Source organism: Malurus melanocephalus, unplaced genomic scaffold (assembly GCF_030028575.1).
Source record: "Malurus melanocephalus ecotype Western Australia unplaced genomic scaffold, MMel_1.1 scaffold_23, whole genome shotgun sequence".
Classification (NCBI taxonomy): domain Eukaryota; kingdom Metazoa; phylum Chordata; class Aves; order Passeriformes; family Maluridae; genus Malurus; species Malurus melanocephalus.
The window spans coordinates 764,948-783,725 of NW_026623255.1; the positions used below are offsets into that span (position 1 = coordinate 764,948).

Below are 18,778 nucleotides of genomic sequence, written 5' to 3' on the forward strand. Positions count from 1 at the left end.
AAGTAGAGAGGGGAGCAGCTCAATAGCAATACCTGGGAGTGAAAGCATTGGGTTCAGCTTTGGTGCACGCCTCAGTTTAAAAGGAAAAAAGTAAGTCATATGTAAAATAAACATGATAGAGATCCTAAGAAATATTTGACTTTCCTAATCTTTCAGGGAAATTATTCTTCTGGAAAGTCTTATTCAGTCAACTCAGCATAAAACTCCTTGGTACCAAGGGGAAAGAAAATCCTCTTGTATTTGGGAAAAGCAGCAGTAGTCAGCACTGTGGCACATACATTTCTGACAGATCACAACTTCCTCAGATTCTGCTGAAGACAAGTGGTCCCACCACTGCCTTGGGCTGGTCATTTTGTTCTCTCACCAGTCTGGCAGCTGTTCCAAGGCCAAGAGGGCCCCAGGGCTGCCCATGTGGCATGGAAAGACTGTGGAGTAAAGCAGGACCATCAGGCTGGCTTTGGTAGTCCTCAAGGTCTGGAACTAACAAAGCCACATTTAYGGCCCATGATCAAGTGATTGCAGTGTCCAGGAAGATGCAAAGTCTGACTGTAGCTTTCCCTGCAGCTGGGGCTTGTACAGGCTCCATCCTGTGGGATTTTATCATGSCTAACCAATGGTGATGTCACACTGGTACCTCTTTGTGGGGTAATTTCTAGGTGATTTCTTTCCTCTCCTCAGCAGCAGCCCTTATCATGAAACCTGTMGGAACCCCTGCTTCTTTGCATGTTCTCCCTCAAGTCCAGTTTGATTTAGATTTGCCAAGAGATTACCAGTGTAGGAGGCTGTAATCTACATTCAAACCCCACAAAACACAAGCTTGTTTTCCCCAGGAAGCCAAGCTCAGAATAGGCTTGCCCTGTTATTCTTTGAGAGCTTTTTTTCCTTGAAATATCATGTCGAGAACACAATTTTAACCATCCCTTGTTTACAACAGCCACTGAGCATCAGTCAGCAGCAGCAGCAGCAGCAGCAGCTTCTTGCAAGGTTAAAGACTGAGCTTAGGGTTGCTCCCAAAATGAAGGAATGTCCAATGTTCTCCCTGGATTAGGGTTAACAAGCATTTAAGGAGCTGTTTGGCTCTCCCTGAAGCAGACACAGGACTCCCACGTCCTGCACAGGGGACTGCCCAGACCTCAAGGGATCACAGCAGGAGCTTCAACACTAAACCCATGCAATATCCTTCCTGGAGATGCCTGTCCTTGGAGCCAGGTGCCACAGGAAATACAGTGCAGAGAGCCCCAGCATCAGGAGGAGCCACAAAGGGAGGACAAAGGRTGGCCAAGAAGAAATTTTTGTAGGGTTATGCTGAACACCATCCTGCCTCAGCAAGTAGCTGGGAATGGGGTCTGACATCCAGCCATTATTTCTCAGCACTTCCTAGAGCTGTTCAGTTCACTTTCAGAGGTGCTCCTGCAAAAACAGTAATTGAGAAGCTCAGCATAGTCTCACTTTGGGGCAACTGTGTCTGGCAGGGGTGTCAGACCAGAGGTTTCTTCCACCCTCAAGTATTTTATGATATTTTGAGGAGGACCAGTGWATGTTTGACCTGTATAACACTGCTGAGATTTGGATTCATTTCTTAGCCTGCATAGGCTGTGATTCTGGCATCAAACCACAACTGGAGTTGATGACAGGTGAATYTTCAAAGCCACCCTGGGTGCTCACAAGTGAAGGGATGCACATGGACATGACTGAAATGCTGCAAGGAGGCACAAGAGGGAAGAACTGAGGATTTATGTGAAAAGCAAGCAGAGGAAGCTGCTTACAGGACCCAATRAGGAGTTTTTTCCCATTCTACAGACTCCAGGAGCTGTGCAGGCTGTCCTGTCCTGAGTGGAACACTGCTGGGACACCCAATCCTGAGTGACCCATGCACCTCTAGGAGCTCCTGCTTCCCCTCCATGTGTCTCCCTGTTTCAGCAGTGATTTCCTTGGCATTGCAGTTCCCTGGGCTCCTCAGTGGTTCCTGGTCAGTGAACCCTTGACCTGGTAGTTCATGACCACAGTAGACAAAGTGACTGTGGTTGTTCTGGGACCCGTAAAATCATCAATGTTAGCCTCCCCCATCAACTTCTTCTTGCTAACCCTTCCTTGGTTTGCTTGGTATTTACCAAGTGTTAATGCCATTATCTGTTTGTGGTAATAAACTTCACTGCAGTTACAAAGCACCCTCATGATTTAATTTTTTCATTTTCAGTACCCCTCCAAATTAGCAGAAAAATCYCTGAAGTAAAATAAGAGTGAAATGTTAAAGGAGATAAACCTGTTCCTTTCTCCTTGAACCATCAGCTCAGGTGAAGAGATGGAAAATTTCTCATAAYTGAGTTTTGCTGTTATTATAACAAACCAGAAAGGAACTTCTCCTTTACTGCAGAGCAACCTTTCCTGGCAAACACCAGGAAATCAAAATTGGTACATTTGGAACAGCATGTGGTTTTCAATAAAAACTCCTGAGTTTTTAGGGAAAAAAAGAAGTGTGGTTTCTTTTCTTATTCATCACCTCAAAGATAGACAGTCTGTCAGTCTGTTTCTCTTGGAGATAATATCTGTTGTACTTCAGGAGCAAGCTTCTCAAATACATTCACAGGTTTTCATACACATTTAGCTCATTTCAGTGCTGCACATACAGCATTGCCAGTCATACAAACACCTTGTTAATCCCTGGAAGCTGCATCGAGGCATGGCAAGAGTCAGTTCATGTCCTTGGAGACTGACAGAGTGACATTAGTTTACACTGGGCAATGCTCTGATGTACTGGCTAGCAGCCAAGGAGTTCATGACTTTTATATGTTTCAACAAAAGGCGTTGAAAAGAGCTTTTGATATGGTTATTTGGTGAAAGAGATCAAACGTTTCCCCTTTGTATTAATCCTTTTCATGTTTTCAGTACATAAACTAATTTTTAAAAATCTCATCTTGCAGGTGTTCGAGCACATGGTTTGACAAGCAGTTATTTGGGGCACATGTACTACTGGGGAAACTGCAGAAGAGAAGCAGCAAAGGTTTAGGAAAACCCAGCCRGCATAGAAAGCGTGAATACCAAATGACGAGTCCTACCCCCGGTGCCAGGTTTGGCAGGCACGGTGTAGACAGGCTCCTGGACTAGAGATAACCCACTACSGCAGCGATTGTGTTCTTCCATGGGCAGTTGTACCCCAAAGCCTGTGYCTGGAAGCGACAGCCGCCTGGGGTCTGTGTTTCAGCAGCACAAGAAACGCAAGGATGCAGCCCCTCTGTGCTCCTGCGTTGTTCCAGGTGCTCCCCCAGCCGGGATCCTGCCTGGCCACTCCCGGGCTCCTGCCGGGCTCAGCCTGCTGCGGGTTTGCCGCTGTGCACAGGGAGCCGGCSGCTCTCCCTCTGCTTCCACGTGGGCAGGAGGGCTTGCCCAAGGGTCAGGAGAGGCTAAATTCATTTACACACCACTCAGCATTTGTTTTCTGACCTCTGCAGCCCCTTTGTAAGCCCCAGCCCACACTTGTTTGTATGAGCCTGGCTATTGTACGTGAACTGGGCTTTACTGTTCTTCTTAAAAGCTGTCCCCAAAATGAGATTTACTTCTAAGAAATAACAAAGCCCAGGCAGGCAGTCATACTCTCTTCATCGTTCCTGGGGTTTTGATTTCTTTTTAGATGACCTCTAAAATATTTTCCCATTAAAGCAAGGTCTATTTTTAAGATACCAATGTCATTTAGTTAGTCATTTTGCACAAGAGGCACATCTGACTGGAATTTATGCTCTTTTATCCTCTTTTAGCATCATACACATTTTTTTCTGCCAGTGAGTAAGATGRGGTCTCAGTCTCAGGTCTAACAATCTCTTTTTTTTTTCCTTTTACCTCATTTTCCCTCTCAGATGCTGAAAGAGAATACAGTAGACAGTCTATGCACCCCCATTTCACAGATGGTCTGACTCATCGCACCGGAGCTAAGAAGTAATGCACTCTGAAATCAAGAAGGTGCATTTAAGAAGAAAAATGTATATATATAATATATAACATATAATATATAACATATACAATATACAATATATAATATACAATATGCAATATACAATATACAATATACAATATACAATATACAATATACAATATAATACATAATATATAACATATATAACATATAATATATATTTTAAATCTATTTTAGACACTTGCATGTGTTATTTCTGTCCATGTTGTCTTATGCTTATTGTCCCCTCAGAATGAGTTTCCACTATAAAAACATGAGAGTTTCATCATGTCTGACCATGAAGACAACTCACGGCTTGATTTCTGCCSCAATCACATAAAGAATGGTGCTGTTCCTTTACTGAGCTGTCGTAGCTGCACRAGCATAAATTTTCAGGGGAAAAAAACGTGCAGATCTTGAATCAAAATGTTCATAAATAGAAACCAGAACAGGGAAGAAAACATGGGTTTGCCCATTTTAAGTGCCTTCAAGATCTTATAGCTGATTCAGAAGAGTAGCTCAAGCACAGATCTTAGAGAGTGAGGCCCTATAAAGAAACTCAGCATGAGAAGCCCCTTCACCTGCTCCATTTTTGGAGTGGTTCCTCACTACACCCAGCTGTGCTGTGAGACAGCCCCATGCTCCCCAACAAGGCAGGCACACACTCAGCTGCAGGGTCAAAGCAGCCTCTGCTACACGACTCGTAGAGGATGCAGCTAAATATCATAGAAATAAACAGACAAGCTTGCTTTGACCATCCTAGCCAAGAGGCAAGCTAAAAGCCAATGAAATTGTTCCAGGAAAAAGAAAGAAAAGAAAAGCTTAATCTGAGTAAAAATATAGTCCCTGAGCATTGGCAGGCTCAGGGTCAGGTTGGGTTACGTGTTGTATAAGGCCCCATTATACAAGCCAAGGCAGAGCAGAGGCTTTCCCAGGGCTATTCAATCCTCCTTTCTCCTGCTCAGTTTCACTGCTGCTCCCTCATTCCTTCCTTCTCACTATCCCYTCTTCTGATGCTTGCTTGGACATCAAATAGGTCAGTCCAAGTGCTTCCATCACTAAGAGTTAGAAGATCACACAAATCACTTCCTCTCTGAATAAAATATGACTGTGGGAGCCTAAAGTTGCTCATGTGAGCAGCTGCTTATGTGTGTAGCAGAAAAAACAAGTGTATTACATAGAAGGGACACAGCCTCGGCAACACAGAGTGACCAGAACCCCGGGGCTAAATGCAGGCATCACTGAGACCTGTGCAGTGTGGACAACAACAGAAAACAGTGCTCAAGGGGTTCCTGATAACTGAGAAAAAACACACAAGTGTTCCACAGACACRACTGTTACTATTCCTCCATTTTAAACTGGCTGCTGAGGAGTGTTTTCCCTTTGAAGCATGTATGTTCCTCTCAGGCCAAGTTCACCTTCAGATTATGTTTTTCCATGAAGAAGTGTCATATCAGTGGCAAATTAATCTTTGCCAACACTCACAAGCATCTTTTTCGCATCCCAGCACTCACCCTTCAGGCAGGCTTTTCAAAAACATCTTCAGCTTTGTGGGTTTTTTTTTTAAATGGAGCAATGCAAAGTGAGGCTGCTTCCCTTAACAGACTTCCAGAGTGCATTTGCTTCTCCAGAAAGAGCTTCCTGCAATCCCTCAACTCTCTCATTACCAGATCAKTTTTGATTCCATGTTCTGCTCACCTGGAAAAAAGCAGCACTCACCAGAAATAACATGCACTTTCYGGAGTGAGGACCACCACCTGCGTTTGAAAACCTACTCCAGCACAGTGCATTTCCACTGCATTTTTTTTATCTTTTCTACATGTTTAAGTAATTGCTCTCAACTCAGCACACATCTGCAGTACTTTGAAAGCAATTTTTCTGGTTTTGATGTTCTAARTTTGACTCCAAGACCCCAAAAAAGCTGCTGAAACATGCTGGCAACTCATCATAATCTTCCAAAGAAAAAGAAACGTAACATTAAACTTAAAAGAAGATCCACTGCAATTTTTGAGAACTATGGAGAATATACAGATGCCCTGGCAAATACAACTTCCTTCTTAATCAACAAGAAGGGAAAGCAATTATCTAAAGCAGCATTTTCATGACAGAGGGWAAGAACAAAACACTAATCGAAATGCACTGAAAACCCAGTTGAAGTTTGTCACTGTAGCAGGAAGAGAAGAACACACCATTTTACTTGGAAACTGGAGAGCTCAAACTTTTCAGATCTAGTCAGTATTACAGAAGAGAGCAGACTTTCTATTATACAGTACACAACACCAGATGGGTGTAAAATACCTGTACTCTTACTTCCCTGCCTCCTTCTAGAGACTCCTTCAAAAACCTTCTGTCTTTACCATATCTATCTTGGGACTCTTCCTTACAAAGCCGAAATGCTTGCTCCATGCAGTCTGTTTTCTGATGCAATATAGTAAATTGCTATTCTGTGAAGTGCTTGAAAAAAGTTTTTTGAATGAAGTCCAAAAGAATATTCTCCTTGCCGGTGGCTGTTCTCTCTGTCTTAACCTAGATCAGTTTGACATAAGCCATTTATTTCATGGTTAACTGCGGAAAAATCCTGCAGGGAGYGTAAATTTGTGCATTAATCCTGCTCACCGGTTTGGTTCCACTTGGGTTTGGACGACGGAGGTGCTATGTTGCAGCTCTCAACTCATATTYAGTGTTTCAAATGCTTTTAACCAAACACCATTCCAGAAGCCTTCTGCGACTCTCGCACAAACTCATTGCTGCAGAGGAGAGAAAGTCACACCACTGGAAGTGCTGAGCATTACAGTGGAACATAAAGCAGCATTAAAGTTTAAGCAGCTAATCTTGTTTCGGTTGAATGGCATGTTCATTACAGCAAATAAATCAGTAACGTGTAGGATTATTGAAGAGGAAAGACATATTAAACCAGTTTAGGGCATCATATTGATTTTTCAATATTTTTTTTTAGTGTCTGATTTAGCTTGGCGTTTTTCAACAGTCAGTTCTAATAAACGCTTGTATAGCACAGATTAAGCAGGTGGGAACRCTGCCCAGAAAGAGTATTATGAATAACTTAATGCACTGGTTTAATTGCAGCAATCCATGATACTTACTGTGCTGGCACCAGAGGGGAATTTTCAGTATTAAAAGTTAAAAATTCAACTGAGCTACTAGCAAGTATCTTTCTTTTATTAATTATTTGAAAATATTYCCATTATTTTCACTTCAGATGGGAGCAGAGGAGAATTTCAGAGCTCACRTAACTTTTTCACTTATTTCTACCACAACCAATTAGGTTTTTGTTAAAAAGTAATTAGCATTTACTTGACACAACTTTGCCTCTCTGACACTGCAAAACATTGTCCCTGCTGTCCTTGTGCTGGGTCARCCCTGTTCTGCTCAGTCCCCTTTGCAAACATGATACACAAAAGTGAAAAAGCCCAAGCCCAGCTCAAGCTTCAAGCAACAGGCTCCTTTCAAAGCTATACTAGAGAGTATCCCCATATTCCTTCCCCACAGCCCCCTGGCACAACCCTTGCCAGGGATAGCACTGGCAAGGATATCTGAGCTATCCACTAGCTCAGAGCAGATGCTGGAGGAAGCAGCACCAACTTTCCAGCAGAGCAAAGCATTGAAGATGCAGCCACAGCACAAGACGCTGGTCTGGCAGCTCCCTAAGCCCACACATGGTCCTGGACACAGACCATGCCAGGAACACTCTGGAAGGCAAGCAGGGATGCTGCTAACCTTTTCCAAGCACAGGTGTTTGACACAGATATCACAAAACTGATTGCGGTCACTGATCACACCACTTCCCATTTTGTTCCTTTTTTCCRTGTCATTTTTGCCTTAGCTTAGATTAGGAGCTCCAAGACAGCAACTGCACTTCAAGGCTATTGCACATAAATCATCCTGACTGCCTCCAGCAAGTAGCAACAAACACCCACCATAATGCTGGGACAAGCAACACGACAGAGAAGTTGCAGAATTTATCGGCTCTGCTCTTCCAACATGTAACTTTTCACACTAGCAAAGACAGAGAATGCGCATCCTGCACAAACTTAATGAAGCTTAGGCTAAAAAAAGCTTACAACAGTCCCAAAGGGAAAAATCACAAGGAAATAGGCACAAAAATTGGTAAGTTACCCATACATTCTGATTAGGAGTGATTTTGCTAATCACACAGCTTATCATTCCAGAGAAACTCTATATTCAGGGCACGAAAACTAAGGTAGAAATTAGCMGAAATACAAGATTTGACAGTACTTGATTAATGGGACTGAAAGCAGCAGAAACAAAATATTAGGAAACTGAAGCCATTTTGTGATTATAACAGTTATTTAATGAAGAAACAAAAAGCAGCCATTACACAAAAAATATCTCTTTTTGGTTTCTTTTAAAGAAGTCACTTGTTTAGTGCTAAATAGGGGTCCTCACTCAGCTGGAAACAGAACAGGAGCTTTGTAAAGAACCTTTGGACAGGGATTATTTCAACATCATCACACAATGCAGGTACCTTCCCAGAAGAAAGCAGTTGCTTTTGGGTAACTTAGAAGCAGATCCCTGTTGCCATCGCACTACTCACTCCCAGTTCTGACCTGTGCAGGGAGCCTCCAGCTATATGTGCCAGCACAGAGCAGTGGGGACTCAGGCCCAGCTGCCCTGCATCCATATCTTGCAGTCCCCAGCTTCACTTCCACCAAAAAGCCAGGGGATCCCCCTTCCACCCCAGCTGCAATCCAGGTCCCATTCATATCCTCTTTTCTCAGGACCTTTCAACAACCTGCACACTTCACCAGCCTCTCCTGCGTGTGCTCACAGACCCCCCTTTCTACATTCAATTCCTCCCTGAACCTCTGCTCCATGCATCTGCTAGATCCTCTGCTCTTCCCAYCAGCCCTTTTCCTGCACTGATTCCCTTTCAAGTTTCTCTCCCAAGCATACAGGCAGCCAGAACCACAGCAGCATTGCAATTTTCCCACCTGCCTGGAAGTTCCTCRCAAGGGACACGCCGAGAGGTAAATTTGTCTTTGCCCTACTCACATCCCAGCACTAGAGCACCAGGCTCCTGCCATCAGGCGAGACACCAGACTGTCTCCATGGTGAGGCACTGCACTGCTGCTTTTCAAACCTTGCAGCCCAGCARTGATCCAACTCCGTTCCTGCTGAAGCTGTAAGGGGTCAGTGCAGGCAACAATGACAGCACGGTATCCCCACCAGCCTTATTTATGCGCACCAACCCAAGAAACTCAGTTGCAACTAACACGAGCCTTTCCATAGACTCCAGGAGACTTCGACAGAGCTGAAACTCCACCCTCTCAGCAGTTGCTGTTCTGTAATTCAGCACAGCACTGCTTTGAAAAGRTCTTTCTGATGCTGCTGTCCTGCAAACAGCATAATGAAGAAAAACAGGCARGTGCTTCTGAACACAAACCCAGAACAGTAGTATAAAACTTCTGTAAGATGAAGCAATTAAGTAACCACGCTGTTAATTGTTCATCGACAATCTTTATTAGAGCTGACTTTGCACATTTAGAGGTTTCCTAATAAGTATAAATATGAATCAAAGTGCTACCCCACAGTAAGAAATCTTTATTTCCACAAAAAAAGGATACAAACAACCAGTATTTCAAAGTTTATGCTATTTAAGACATACAATACCAAAAAGGMAAAAAATAAACAGAGATGAAATACTAGCAGCAAAAAAGAATTCTATTTCTCTTTCAACAGTCTGTGTGCTTCCATATTTCTCTAGTAAATAGAGTATAAAGAGAATTCAATCAATTTATATATGAAATCCTACCAAAAATATAATACTGTGCAAAAAAAGTTAACAGTAGAAAGTTCAGGGGCAGGGCAAAGAAAAAAAAAGGAGAAAACAGTAGATGCAATATTAAAAATCTCAACTGTAAACTTTGCTGCTGCTTTAAAATCAAAAACAAAAGTCACATGAGTATTTCCGTTTGGCTTAGGAGCCAGGAAAATAAGAAAAGCTGATTTTTTTTAAAGTGCTTAACCACCATATCCAAAAGTAATGACTTTCAGACCTACTTAACATGAATGTGCTCAAAAAGCCACTGCTTACAGTATAAAAGCTGTCATTCTGAAACACTGCGCATACAAACTGGCTTTATCTGCACGAATGAAAGATTCCTTTGAACAGCTCTCAATCATATGATGTCCCAAATCAATCTAATGCTATTAGAGCAGGCAGCTGAATAAGTACCAGAAAGTTGAAGTTTAAGAATAATAGATATAAAAAATAATTTTTTTCTTAAAAGGCAGCACATGCCTCTCCCAGCCGAATGAAGGTACCTTTATGTAATAAATGAGATAAACAGTTTTATATTACTGTTGTAAACTATCTAAAACTGACTGCTGATCTTATAATTCACATGTTAAACAGAGAGAGATAGATATTTCTTACTGATAAAACACTAAAAGGCAATCATGTGGGTGGGACCAATTGCTAACACAGTATTTTACTTATTATTAAACACCCTGTTTTGACTTCAAAACCAACACTGTGTCCCAACAGAAAAAAAATACTAACAAAACCAAGAACACAAATGATTTGAAGAGTTTTAAGACTGTTTTGTAACACTGTTATATATTTATTTGAGCCTTAGTGCAAAGTAAAAATTCAACATTATAGGCTCCGAAGCAAATCAAATACATATAACTCTTTCATGGAGCATTTTGACAGACATCAGACAAGATTCCAAGAGAAATTTAATTTTTTTTAGCTGTAATGACCATTATTTTTTTTTAATCTCAAGATTCAAAAATACATTTAAAAATTGGAGTAAAGACTCTGGCATTCATTAACCTCAGGTGTAGTTATAAACAATTTTGATCCCACCACTCTCCCAAATAAGAAATACAATAAACAAACTGAACTGCCACTACTGCTGCAGCCATAGAATTGTGCCCACGGCCTGACAACAGCACCACCCATCCCCACAATTATTGCACTAATTTCTCCATCAGCTTTGGAGGTCTGCAAGCTTAATTTGTTTACATCCATCTATTTCACAGGAATAATATTTTTAAACTATTTCTTGAAGGTCACCAATTCCCAACACAGTATATTCATGTTCATCAGAACCCCCTGATTCACTTCCTCTTAAAACAGATCACCTAGAAAACACAACTTTCACCCCATAAAGTTCCTGTAAACACCTCTGTATTAAGCCACAGCAAGCTCTAGACCAGGAAATTCAGCATCTCCAGTGACTTGACTTTACCTCACTTCTCCACAAAAACATAAAAAAACCCAAAACATTCGAATTAAAAAGGAAATGGCATAATAAACAGAGAGTGAAACCTTGTTACCTAAGTAGATACGTTTAAAAAAGCCTCAGAAAATGTAACATTTGAAAAGCAATGATTTTAGTGGTTAAAGTGTGCAAAGGGCTAAATATGCCACCAGTTTCAGAGAGAATAGAATACTGTAGCCATCAACAATTACTATTCAAGTCCAGCACTGGCAGTTGTGCTGCTTTTGTTGCCATTTTAGACACCACATATTACCACTTTCTCTGCATATTTCATGCCTCTTTTTTTTTTAACAGATGCCAGCAGCATGAGATTTCAGTGGTATTGGAAAGATAGGAACTTCTTATTTTTTAAAGGGTTCCTTCCATCCCAAGTCTGAATGTTATGTAGAATTGAAAACAATGTTTTAAGCAGAAACAGCAAACATTATTTCAAGTGTTGTCTATCAAAATCACCTCAAAAAGATTCAAAATCTCAGGTTTTTGAGAAACAAATATAGAAAAATACCATGCAAGGAAAGTGTAGCTATTCTATTGATGTGAAATACAAAAACTTAGAAACAGAAAAACACCAGCTTCAGCYCGAGACCAAAAAAACCACCATAGATTTTTCAAAACCAGAGTCCATACAGTGTCACACAGCCCTGCCTTGTCATGTTTGTTAATATCCTTGCTTAGAAGTCAGACAGCATTTTGTTTAACTCGTGTTGCTCTGTATCATTACACTAAACCATAATTAACTCCTCTTTTGTGCCGGCCTCATTCCAACACAATTGTACCCACTGTATACCAGCAGCAGTTCTCAGGTTTTGTTTTGCAGCTCAGCTGTATTTTTCTTGGATGTTCACAAGACTGGCATTTGACTGGATGCGCTTGGCTAGAAAGGGAAAAATTATATGAAAATTAAACACAAAGAATTCCACAAAACTAGTCTCTCCACTCCCTCTATTTATCCGACACAGACTTGCAAAACAGCTTTCTGTTCACGTCCAGAAACTTTAATGAAAAATATGGCTGAAGCTCTGTACTACCCTTCTTCAGGGGACAGCAGCAGACTAATAGTTGCTATTAGCGCCGTCAGCACAGCTGCAGGCAGATCTGGCTGGGCCCCCTCTCCCACAAGAGCCAAGCAATCCCTGGCACCACCCAAGTCCAACAGTAAAATGCCAACAGCACCACTTACGCAAAATGAGTATCCGTTTCTTCTGCTTTGAGTGAAGGAAGCTACTAAGATAAAAAACGATAGGAAGGAAGAGAATAAAAGATGAAACTGCAATCACTGGGACYGTATCACTGCAGGGAAGAGAACAGTTGAAAGTCCTGCTCCAAAGCTTCCGAGTGATGTTCATCTAAAAAGAAAACATAAGTAAACCATGAAAGCAAGCACACACACTTTTTCTGTGCAGCACAGCACGGCAAACACTCACATGCTTCAAGACATGCAAGTGTTCAAATATCACCTCAGAGAACAGCACCTGAATAGATCTCTCCCCAAAGAGAGATGGAAGCAAATCCCTGGAAATGTTGAGACAATTTAGATGAAGCCAAGATTTCACATCAAAACTTTCACAAGCTTCAAAAATATAACTATACTCAGATACATGTAGACATTGCCACATGCCTGTTTCCCAGAGAGCTCACTGACACTCTGTGGGGACAGGGCTAATCCCATACTTTTGAAAAGCACTCTTTCAGCCCTGCCACTTAAAACTCCATGATATACCAAAGCTTTTCCCAAACAAGTCATCAATGCTGAGGATCCCTAGAAGCAAGTGCTGTAATATGGAATCAATTAATACACCAGCTAAAACAATAGCAGCAAAGCTTCACATTAAAAGCCAGAAGATTAAGAGGTTTTTTTTGGTTTTTTTTTAATCCACCTCCTTCACAGTAACAAGAAATGAAAGTGCAGCTACTCCAACTGGAATGTGCTTGTGAGATCAGGAGCTTCAGTCATGCTYCTGTGGCACTGCTCGAGGTCAGGACCCAGCAAGACAGCCCCACTAAGAGACACCAGCCTGCCAAAGGCACTGCTGCCCATCCTGCCCCATGCCCAAAGGAAAAGACAMTCCCTAATAAGAAAAGCACAAATGGCTCAGATTAATAAAGCCCCCCATGACAGAGCCTCCCTGCTGAATATTAACAAACACTTACAGCATCTTCCACGTCGATACACAAGTGTGCAGGCTGCCCGGACTCACCACCTTGCCTGATCATCCTCTGCAGATGGTTGTACAGGTCATTCAATTTGGTGTAGGTTTCATTGCAGTTTTTACACACTTCTGTGTAGTTATTTGGTGACAGATCGGTTTGTCCCTAGGGTTATAAAACCCTGAATGAATGATAGTTTAAGACATTACAAAAAAAAAAAAAATTTGGTTTGAGTTCTTAGGTTGCTACTGCTKAGCTACATTGACAGGGATGGACTCTGCCAACTACGTAACCCTTTTCATCTGTGGCCTTTGGCACTCCATGAATGCAATACAAGACACAGGAAAACAAAACTAGAATCTCTGAAGATATTTCAATCCACTAATGGCTGTACCAGCTACCCACTGACCACTGGTTAAAGTTCCAGTACAATAATTTGAAGTTTTCAATAGGCCAGTCCACACTGCTCCTGACCAAGGCCTGTAAAGCTGCATTTCCTAGAAGGCATTAATAAAGGAGACAGTTTCCTCAGAGATTGTCCCATGCCCATTGGAGTAAATCAATTTAACTAGCGAATGATCCTGAAATCTGGCCAGTTTCTAAATGAAATGGAATATGCAGTTTCTTAGGATGTATACGGCATTTTCTCCAAAAACAATTACCACATTTATTTCACTTAGGAAGTTATATTGTCTTCRCAATATGGCCAACTTTTAACTACTTGTAATTTTAATAGTCAAAAGAAATGCTACAACAGTTTAAGGTAGCTGGTCTTTCTGAACTAGTCTATATTTTCTAAAGGATATTTAAAGATTGAATGTCTATGTAAAAAAGACTATTCTACAAAGCAAGAGAGACTAACAGCATGCAGACGTGCCACATTTTACAAAGTAATTATCAACTATTGTGAATTCAGAAATTCTAATGTGAAGTAGCATTGCAATTACATACAAAATGAAGTCAAGGTGAGTATCAATTAGAATTAATTTTAGGCACTCAATCTGTAAACAACTGCATTTAACAGATCATTGATTTATCTGCCTACAATTCACAAACCCAGCAGCAGCTTATTTGCCTAGTCTGCATCTGCAGTTTATTCAGCATAAAGAAAATTTTGGTAGCAATTAGAGGATTTAGTGTTTCTCTCAAATGCACAGCATAAATACCTGAAGGTTATGTTCAAAACATGTCAGAGATTTATTGAATAAATCCAGGAATTCTTCCGTAGAATTTGATAATCCCTCACTGTTATTCTTTAAACAATCTGTTGAAGAGAAAGAAAAACATTGGGATATTCTAATTTCTAACATTTTCACAGCCAGCAAGCCCCACACACTCCACTCCTRCAAAAAGAGCTCTCGACTATAAAGGACAGGTCTAGTCAACACTGCAGTTTCCTTATCTGCCTGCCATTGATATCTCAGACCTGCTGACCTAATGCTTCATCGAGAACACATTTCAGAATTAATTGGCCTTGATTAAGTGAAAGATGAAGACTACCATCAAGAGCTTTCTGAAGAGGGGGACTGAATTATCTTTGGACTTTGAAATAAAACAAGACATTACTTTCATTTTCCAGCCCACAAATCTGGCTTTGCCCAGCAACAGTAACAGCCATTTTGTGGAAGCAGAAGCACCAGCAGTGGAGATGAAATGGAGAGCACCCAGGAAACAGCTAGACCATGAACACAACAGCAGGAATCAAAGTGCAATTATTATTCTTTAAGGAAARAGCTGTGCTTTTTGCCAGCTTTGAGGGAAGCTCTGGGGCTTTCCTCACAGTYATGGGTTCAACCCCATGTTACTGCTTCCATCCATCCTACCCTACTTCAGGTGCTCCTATCAGCCAGACCTTTAAAAACAACAGTATTTGGGGAATTTAGGAGTTCAGCAACAGCACCAGAAGAGCAAGCCAACATCCTAGAAAATTCTCCTGGAAGCACTAAGTACCATCAACAGTTTTCCTATAGACTCCTGCCCTCAGATTTTGGCCCTTACAGAAGAAAACACTCTTGGAGTGGCTACAGTTCRGGATTTGTGTGTTATCTACCGGCTGCATTCAAACAAACACATACAATTTTCATCTGTGCAAATTTTAGGGGCTACATCATCACTGTAGCACGGAAGCTACAGAATGAGTCACGTACTTGCACAGTTGGCTGCCTCCCAGGTTTCATTGAAGAACTCCGAAAGGGTCACAACTATCTGCAGCCTGTCTGAGGTCAAGATGCTTTTGGCACAATTGTGGCTYTCAGAAGAATTCTATAAATAAAAGGAAATGAGAAAAGAAGCAAGCAAGTGTTAAAAATACAAAGGGGAATTTCTGAATTGCATTTTAGACAAGCACATCTAAAACAATTGCAACATATCACATCAGTATTTCTAGAAAAGGCAGAGCAGAAGTGATGGAACAAAAATCTTTTGATCTTCCAATTCATACTGTGAGCAACATGGCTTACTGCATACAGTCTGTGCATGCAAGGCAGTCAAAATTACATGGCAAAAAAACCCAAAACCAAGCACACAGACAGGACCTTCTCTGCCAGGTGGCTCACATTCATCCATTCCTGGGCCACTGCCTTGGRAGCCAGCTCAAGACATGTGCAGTCAGAAAAGAGGACAGGGTTGCTCTCATTAGASAGAAGGAATAATTGAAGGAGCTGAACCCATGTAGTGGCCTCAAACAAAACAAACCCAAGCAGAAATAGCCTCCCAAGCCTCCAAACCCACTGCATKAACATAAGTTAACAGCATCAAACTTCCCCCCAGTGCAGCAACACCAGGAACAGAGTCCTCCACAGAGCAGTGTCTGTGCTCACTCCCCCAAGCCTATGGCCAGGCCAGGCTCTCGCCCTCCCCAGACACCRGTACCAAGCTCATCTGTCTTAGTGAGACATTCAAGGCACGCCATCCCCAAAGCAGGCTCAGCCACAACTTTTGCAGCAATTTATTCTCTGGACCAAGCTCATAAAAAATGCACMGTGACTGTAAAAGCAACTGCAGAATAAACAGGAAGTCTTCTGATCAGAATTTAGATGACCTCCAGTCAGCTGACTCCCATGCTCTGTTTCCTGGTGTCTGGCTGCTAAATTGACTTAAGCACTTCTCGAAATTGCCAAAGCTGCCAAAAGCCTCTTTGATAAGTGACGTAAGACATAGGAAAAAAAACAGTCTCTAATGAGAAACTTGTTCCTTTCAGTACTTTACAGGAGATCCAGTTTCTGCCTCTCTTTGTCAAAATGGGTAAGGGGGGGTTAAATAAGAACTTTCCCTTGGAGGCTCAACTGCAGAAGTCAAATATTGCCACATCTGGTAACTCCCACRTTCAGCCACTTTCATTTCCACTAAATTACAGATATGCAAGAATGTTGTTTATGCAGGAAACTCTAGCTKCTTCACAAAGGCTGTGAAGCTTCCTCACCACCTGGGCTCAAGAGCAGGAAAAAGTACTTTACCAAAGCTAATCACAAAAGCCTAAATCATTCATTACACAAAGTTTGCCTAATTGATTCTTTAATTAGCCTGGTGAGGAGGATTTATGCTTCAGAGATGTCCAAAACTTAAACTGGCTGCTCCTGTCACATCGCACTCTGTTGTTAAGACAGACACATCAGATACCTGATTAATTGTACTCACTGACTGAGGTTGCAAGAGGCCACCTCCTTTATTTACTTGGCTTGTGAATCCACACACAGAAGGAAAGCCAGCAGATGGGTCTTCCAGACCATATAGTGGACCAGTCCCAGGCTGCCAGTGCTCAAGCACAGCAGCTGCAACGAGTTCATACATATTCTAAGTACTAGAATATGTTTGGCAAGCTAATCCTAGCCAAAACATCATGGTAAAAGTACTCAAGAGAATTACATACTCAATTTATCACTTTCACACTACCTGGTCACCAGCGTAAAACAGCTTCCATAAAAGAAACAAATCAAACAGACCCCAAGCTGGCAAACTAAAACAAGAGTGCAGTGGTTACATATTTATCCTGGAGAGGACAATYACCAAGGGAACATGCATGCATGCTTCCAATACAGGCACCAGGGTGGTGAGGGGAAACAGAAAAACAACCCAAAACACTCCCTAAAGTGATACCAACACTTCTCTAGTGACAGGAAAATGTGCAGTCCAATGGTTTGCAGGACACTGTGGCTGGCACCTGTTTATTACCTGGGCCTGAAGAGCAACAGATTTTTCTTGTCAATGGCAATTTTAAATCTTGGAATTCMGAAACCCCAAGACTGAAAGCACAATCCAGGGTACACACTGCTATAAACTTGCTCTCTGTCTGTTCTCCCACCAGGGCATCCACTTTTAGCCATCATCACAGAACAAAGGTCCTTTGGTCTGATCCACCAATGTCATCCTCACATCRCCCCAGGAACTAACTTTTACAAATGGATCAACTGGATGAGACCACACAAAACAAGCCATGAACCATRCCCAACACTAAGAAATGGAAGGGAAAAAAAAAAACCCCAACAAAGCACAATGAAGGTCTGGAGGATGTAAACAAAAGATGAAGCCTYGGTCAAAGTTCTCCCACCATTAACTCCAGCCAGTGTTCAGCCTTTCTAGTTTGCTGCCACACACTCCCATCAGCTGTGGAGCCAAGAAAAGTGTGACATAGCTCCTCACAAGCTGATGTGCATCACTCACCACAGCTTCACAGACCATCACTTTTCCGAGAAGTTCCAGGCAGCTAAGCTCTAGSAGTGCTCCCCATTAGTGCTATGTCACCTGCGAGCCAGAGCACTGCTTTAGCCATTGCTACATCAGCAAGAACAACTCAAGTTTTTCCACTCGCACAGCTTTCTCTGCAGGTGGAGCCACTCGCCCCCAGCCATGCCAGGCGYCAGACCGTGCCACAACAGAGCATTAGGAGGCGGCTGTCACTGGCACCCAAACACTCCCAGCCTCCGCCCAACAGCCCCGCGCAGCCCAGCRAGGCTTTCAGCCTGCCTTCCCGAGGATCCCACCGCCACCTGACGTGCTCCAGCACCGCACTGACACGCCTGGAATCCTCAAGGAAAATGGCCAGACCCCCAGCCCGCCCCGCAGCCTCGCAACCCCCTGGCCCCCAGGAACGCACCCCGACGGCGCGGGCGATGGTGCCGTACTGAGCGAGCAGGCGGCGGTAGGGGCCGTGGCAGCCCTGGCACAGCCGCACCGGGCGGGCGCGCCGGCCCAGGCAGCCCGTCAGCGCCGCGCTGTCCTCCGCGAAGGCGGCCAGGAGGCTGCGGCACTCGGGCTCCAGCTCGGGCAGATCGCCGGGCAGCCCCGCGCTCCACAGCTCCTCGGCCAGCTCCTCCGCCAGCTCCAGCGCCGGGGTGTGGCGCGGCCCCGCGGCGGCGGCGGTGAGGCCGAGGAGGGCGAGCGCCAGGGCCGGCAGCAGCAGCCGGCGGAGGCACCGCGG

General features: G+C 42.9%; 2 protein-coding genes across 2 annotated transcripts in view; both read right to left on the reverse strand.

Moving 5' to 3' along the window:
- Positions 1-18,778, reverse strand: part of SEC63 (SEC63 homolog, protein translocation regulator) — a 155,798-nt gene that overhangs the window by 69,606 nt on the left and 67,414 nt on the right. The window lies entirely within an intron of this gene.
- OSTM1 (osteoclastogenesis associated transmembrane protein 1) overlaps positions 9,407-18,778 on the reverse strand; it is a 10,010-nt gene continuing 638 nt past the window's right edge. The window contains exons 2-7 of the mRNA XM_057390118.1: positions 18,455-18,773; positions 15,510-15,624; positions 14,529-14,626; positions 13,366-13,527; positions 12,395-12,560; positions 9,407-12,088 (exon numbers count right to left, since the gene is read on the reverse strand). Of these exons, the coding sequence (XP_057246101.1) occupies positions 12,033-12,088; positions 12,395-12,560; positions 13,366-13,527; positions 14,529-14,626; positions 15,510-15,624; positions 18,455-18,773 (916 nt within the window). The 3' untranslated portion in view covers positions 9,407-12,032. The remainder of the gene's footprint in view (positions 12,089-12,394; positions 12,561-13,365; positions 13,528-14,528; positions 14,627-15,509; positions 15,625-18,454; positions 18,774-18,778) is intronic.